Genomic DNA, 5,937 nt, shown 5'->3' with positions numbered 1-5,937 from the left:
GCCTCGCCGCTACCCCCACCCGGCGCGCGGGTCCGCAGAGGCGGAGGCCAGGAAAGCGCCACCGCGTCCCGCAGGCGCTGGTACGGGCAGCCTCGAGGGGGCCTTCGCTCAGGGACCCGGCGTCGCGGCCGCAGCCATGGCAACCGCATCGGTGCAGGCCGCGGTAGAGCGGGCAGGCCTGGATGGGGAGGAGGTCGCCGTGGAAGCGCTTCTCTGCCTGGTCCCGCCGGCGCCTGAGGTGAGGGGCAGGGCCGAGGGGCGGGAAGGACGAGCTCGGTCCTGCAGCGCTTCGCTTCGCTCTCAGCGTTTAGGCCTCAGCCCCAAGGGTTTGCTCGTCTGGCGGAAAAAAAAGCAATAAAAAAGCGGCTTTTAAACGGCAAAAAATAATTCTGCTGCAGCGCAGAAGTTGGCAGGGGAAAAAAACCCCACCAATTTGTGTTTCAGACCTGCTGAAGCCAGCGTTTCGTGCCTGGTCTCTGTGGTCTCTGCGCTACCTGACAATACAAAACTTTCCACAAACCCGAGCGGCGTATTCTCACGTTGGGATTTCTCAGCTAAGGATTCGTTTCAGAGGCAGAGGCGCTCTCTCGGGAGTGGCAGTCACCCTTCAGAACACCATTTCAGTTCGGTCTGAAGCATCACTTCTCGTTTTAAGATAGTGAAAGTGGCCCTTGAGAGACTTCTGCTTTTCTGCCCCACTGGTAAAACTCGTTAAAAGCAAAAGGCAGAGCAGCTGCAGTTGATTTTCAGTATTGAGAATATTACTGCAAATATGAACTCTTTCCTATGTGGTTTTTAACAAAGAGGGAAGAGTTTTCAACCTGACTTCAAAGTAGCTTTTGAAGATTAATACGATTTTTCTTTGTTTGGAGACATACATTAATTTTTGGGGTACAATTTCTTACTTTGTCTTACTGTAGGATAGCCAGAGAAAGCAGAACCTTAACATTTGGCGTATTTTCACATATTTAAAACCAAAAGAAAAATAACACCTGCATTCAGCGTTGTACACTAAGCTGGGATAGAGGATCTGCAGCAGATTTGGATCTTTAAGCCTCCTGTAACGCTTCATTGGACTCGAAAAGGAGACAGAGCCAAGGGCAGCGCTGACACTGAGGAGTTCGCCAGAGCTTTTTGGTTACAGACAAATGTGGTAAGGCAGAAAAACAGAAGTTGTTGCCGCTAGTCAGACCGGCATTCCCCCTCTTCTGTTGCAAGACAAAATGCTTCAGAAAAGAGGAAAAAGGATGATTATAGATTAACTTTCTAACCTCTTTCCTGTGGTAGCTGACTGATACCTGAGAGTTCAGTAGTCCTTCCTTTAGAATGAAATGCTTCCTCCTCCTTTTGAGTATGACAGAAGCTCCCAGTTCCTCCATGTGCACACGCAGCAGCTCAGCATTTTAAAATCTTAAGACATTTCTGACCTTCACAAACATTTCATAGCTTCGGCTCTACCCATACTAATGTGCTGTGTGAAAACCATTTCCATTCGTCACCTGTAAATTCTCGGCTTTGCCATTTCATTAATGGTATATTTTAGTCTGAGAGGGAGTAGACAGTTAAACATTATCCCCTGTCTTTAAATTAGTTAATATTTTTATTGTCTCCTAATAAGGGAGCTTAATTAATTTTGTCCTTTGTTTCTGAAGCTCTTCTCTCTCGTCATCCCATCTGTCATCGGTTACAGATACACTGCTCTACTGAGGTCACTCTGATAAATCCAGCTGGCAGCCAGTCACAAGCTGTGTTTTCCAGGGTTCGGTTATGGGGCCAGTTCTGTTTAACATCTTTATCAATGATCTGGATAAGGGGATTGAGTGCTCCCTCAGTAAGTTTGCAAACAGCACCAAACTGGGTGGGAGTGTTGATCTGCCTGAGGGTAGACAGGTTCGGCAGAGGGACCTGGACAGGCTTGATTGATGGGCTATTGTATTGTATTGTATTGTATGAGGTTCAACAAGGCCAAGTGCCAGATCCTTCGGTCACGATAACCCAAAAGGACCTACGGGTGTTGGTCAACAACCAGTTGACTATGAGCCAGCAGTGTGCCAAGGTGGCCAACAGCCTCCTGACCTGCATCAGGAATAGTGTGAGCAGCAGGAGCAGGGCAGGCACTGGTGAGGCCGCACCTCAAATCCTGTGTTCAGTTTTGGGCCCCTCACTCCAAGGAGGACATTGAGGGGCTGGAGCATGTCCGGAGAAGGGCAGTGGAGCTGGGGAGGGGTCTGGAGCACAAGAATTGTGGGGAGCAGCTGAGGGAGCTGGGGGTGCTTAGTTTGGAGAAGAGGATGTTGAGGGGAGACCTTATCACCCTCTACAACTACCTGAAAGGAGGGGGTAGAGAGGTGGGTGTTGGTCTCTTCTTCCACATAACTCATGACAGGACAAGAGGAAATGGCCTCAAGTTGTACCAAGGAAGGTTTGGATTGGATATTAGGAAAAATTTCTGTACTGAAAGAGTCTGCCCAGGGAGGTGGTGGAGTCACCATCTCTGGAGGTGTTCAAGAAGTGGTGGATGTGGCACCTGGGGACACGGTTTAGTGGGCATGGTGGGGTTAGGTTGACAGTTGGACTCAATGATCTTAGAGGTCTCTTCCAACCTTAATGATTCTGTAAGAAAGCTTTACAAAGGTATCCCTCCTCTTAAAATCTTTTTTTTTTAAAGGGAGAATTCCGGTCTTATGTACATCAACATTATGGATGCAAGATTCTCCCTTACCATATGAAATAGGGAATATGATATCACCAGGTTAGTGACAGAAACAGAGACAAAGGAAATTTGAATCGTATCAATCAGTTTGTAGCTTTTCAAAGCAAATATGTACAATAGAATTCTATCTTTGTTGCCTCTCTTGCAACATCCATATTTAATTTTGTGGAAACTCTTTCAGTGGGGTTCCAAGACGTTTCAAATTTTTGTTTTGGGTGCATTTTGCTGAAAATTTTTTTCAAATAAGCTTACAGCAGAAATTTATCATTACATCCTTACTGAAAACTCAGGTTCTCCCTGAAGTCACACCTGGAGTTTTCATGTGAACTGTCAGGAGACAGAAAGTTAAAAGCCTGGTGGTTAGAGCAGAAAAGGGTTTGGTAGGTAAGTCATTCCTAGCTCTCCAGAGCAATGGATGTTGCAGTAGATGTTTGTGAAGTTACTAATGTATTGGTTTACTATTTAACAACATTTTAGACTTTAAAAATGAATAAACATTGAAAAAAAATCTTGTAGGTATCATTCGACTGAGCAGTTCTTTACTTAGCTGGTAAAACTAAATTTTAACTTCTGTGTGATGCCAATTCAAAGCCCAAGTAGTGGCAAAGGGGTAAACCAGGAGCTGGGAGTCACTCGGCACCCTGGTACCCAGCTCACAGAGCACGCAGGGACAAGTTCAGCTTCCACTGACGTTGTGGAGACTGACGCTCTGGCTGAGTGTTTTTGCTGAACTTGGGGCACTCTAGACCTGATAGAAAGAACGGTACTGAAAGACACTCACACTTTCTTTCTCTTTTTTTCTTTTTCTGTTTTTTTAGTGAGCTTGGACATTGCTGAGGACACCTCTGAGGAAACTGACCACGCTTCACCCAGCAGCAAGAACTGCAATGACTTACATTGCACAGAAGTGTGGCATCCGCTTTCGACCTCCAGCCGTCGTCCTGATCTACAAAGATGACGACCAGGATAAGACCCGCCAGCGCACCATGCCCGTCAGAAACTTCTCCAAGTTCTCAGGTGGGGTGCATTTATTTGTAACGTTCCCAACGGACAGAGGGAACAGTTGTTCCTAGAGGAACAACTAGGTGGTAACAGCATTTTTATTAACCTCTGGGTAGCTCCTCATGTATGCAGGGAGTGCAAAGCAAGGTTGTTTTAGGGTAACGCAGTCTTCCCCAAGGAGCCCAGGGCTATGTCTTGACCCGAGTAGTAGCTCTGCTGAGTCTGGAGGTCTCACTTGTGAGGGTTTGGGAGAACAGGCCTGTTTATGGGAAGATTCTTCATGGTAGCTTTCTCTTTAGACTGCAGTTTGGCTGCTGAGCAGCTGAAGAATAACCCTCGGCACAAGGCTTACCTAGAAGGAGTCTCTCTGTGTCAGCTAAGGAAGCTGTACCGTTTGCTGAAAGGCCATTTGGGAGGAGAGAGCCTGGCTGAGAGCTTGGAAAAATTTCGGCAGGAAGAGACCATTGACCCAGAAGAGGATATGAACAAACTTGATGACAAGGAGCTAGCCAAAAGAAAGAGCATCATGGATGAGCTCTTCGAAAAGAACAGGAAGAAGAAGGATGACCCAGATTTCATCTATGACATTGAGGTTGAGTTTCCACAGGATGAGCAGCTGGAGTCCTGTGGCTGGGACGTGGAGTCAGGTGAAGAAATCTGATTCTGGACAAAGATGTCTTGGATGGGCAGTTCAGAGACAAATCTCGCAGTCCTAACAGAGGGAATGATGTTGGCGTACGTGTTCTGCTGCGTCATTTTCAGTTGGTGCCATTGACACACATTGCATTGGCTACGGAAAACCCAAGGCCCAAGGTGCTACAGCAGTTCCAGGTTCAAGTGAAGCCAGCCTCAGATTGAATGGCAACTGGGCAGCTGAACCTACTGGGTGTTTTTAGTCTTCTCCTATGTACGAGTTCCTAAAATAATTTTAAATTATTTAATCTTTCACTTGTTTACATTTCAGTCGGCTCTGGCTGAAAACCTCACCAGCTTGCCTTGCTGTGATTTCTGTTCAGCATGAAATATTTATGTCTTGAAAGCAATGTTAAAGCTTTATTTTATGTGTATAGTATTTATTATGTCTTGTTGGAATGTTACTAGTCTTTCTGGATAAATCAAAATTGCATTGAGAATATTACGTTTCCTGTGCAATGCTTAAATCTGCAGCTTCAGCTTACACAAATAGAAATCCTTGTATTTAAGAAACGGAGTATCTAGAACATAAGTTAGTCTTGAAAGTACTTTTGAAAATACAGTGATTTCAAGCTGATGAAGTGAGGTGTTTTGCTTCCTTGTGCTACTTGATGGTGCTTTCTCAGCAAGTGCTCGGCTCTGGGAAAATGTCCTTAAACTATCCAAAAGAAGGGATTTTTGTAGAAGGTCACAAAGGGTGAGGGTGGTTTTAGAGTAAAACAAAACCTCTACCCCTGCTGCCTTATCAGACCACAGTCCCCAGCTCACTCTCAATGTGCTAGGGGAGAACCTGACGTGAGAAGTAAAGCTACAGCAAAAGGTCCTCCACATAGTGTTTTGATGGTCACTGGAAAATTGATCTCTACTTACCTGGTTTGTACTAGCCCAATCCTGCAGGAATTGGCAGACTACATTTTTGATTCTTTAGAAAATCATGCGACTCCAAAAGCTTCCCAGGTTTTGGATTTCTGAATCTGGGTGGCTTGAGATGGTTGTGAGTGGGATGGGCCTTCATCTTGACTTGAGCGTCCACAACAAATTCATGTCTGAGCTAACTAAGAGGAGTTGTAAAGTGTCTCCAAGACCGATTTATTTCCTGTCTTCCTTCTTGCAAACACAAATTAATTAAAACGTGTCAATTTAATCAATACAACATTGTATCATAGCACAGAAGCTGTAGCTTAGAAGATCTCACCTCCTACACACGGAAACGATAGAGCCAGCTCTGTGAAAAAACTGAATCGAGTGTCAACCACTGTACTTCATCATCACTAGAGAAGATGGGTGAGCTTGCATTTGTCCAAGGGAGTCTTCAGTTCAGAAGAGAAATGGAAGCCAATGACTCGTTTGCCAAAAATTTAAAAATACAAAGCCTGACTCAGCTCTCTCAGGAACGGAAGGGTGTGTGGATCGTGTAGATCTCCAGCACAGGCTTTGCTCTGTTTCCAGTCAAAAATTGCAACATACCAGCACAGAAATGTTGCAGTCAAGAGAAAAGTTTGGTTGATTAAAGTAGGTAGGTATTTGTT

At 45.4% G+C, this 5,937-nt stretch overlaps 2 protein-coding genes across 2 annotated transcripts in view; one reads left to right on the top strand and one right to left on the bottom strand.

Moving 5' to 3' along the window:
- The window catches only part of PIGX (phosphatidylinositol glycan anchor biosynthesis, class X), a 5,766-nt gene extending 5,617 nt beyond the window's left edge, over window positions 1-149 (bottom strand). Inside the window, exon 1 of the mRNA XM_010193937.1 lies at window positions 14-149. Coding sequence (XP_010192239.1) covers window positions 14-149 — 136 coding nt within the window. The remainder of the gene's footprint in view (window positions 1-13) is intronic.
- A 3,400-nt stretch (window positions 150-3,549) lies between these two features.
- CEP19 (centrosomal protein 19kDa) lies at window positions 3,550-4,376 on the top strand. Its single transcript, XM_010193936.1, has 2 exons — window positions 3,550-3,730; window positions 4,015-4,376. Exons 1-2 carry the CDS (start codon window positions 3,601-3,603, stop codon window positions 4,374-4,376), a joined length of 492 nt encoding a protein of 163 aa, XP_010192238.1. The 5' UTR covers window positions 3,550-3,600.
- Window positions 4,377-5,937: the final 1,561 nt, after the last annotated feature.

This window comes from Mesitornis unicolor, unplaced genomic scaffold (assembly GCF_000695765.1).
Source record: "Mesitornis unicolor isolate BGI_N332 unplaced genomic scaffold, ASM69576v1 scaffold15431, whole genome shotgun sequence".
Taxonomy (NCBI): Eukaryota; Metazoa; Chordata; class Aves; order Mesitornithiformes; family Mesitornithidae; genus Mesitornis; species Mesitornis unicolor.
Note: the sequence above shows the minus strand (reverse complement) of the source record. Positions and strands in the feature narration are given on the sequence as shown.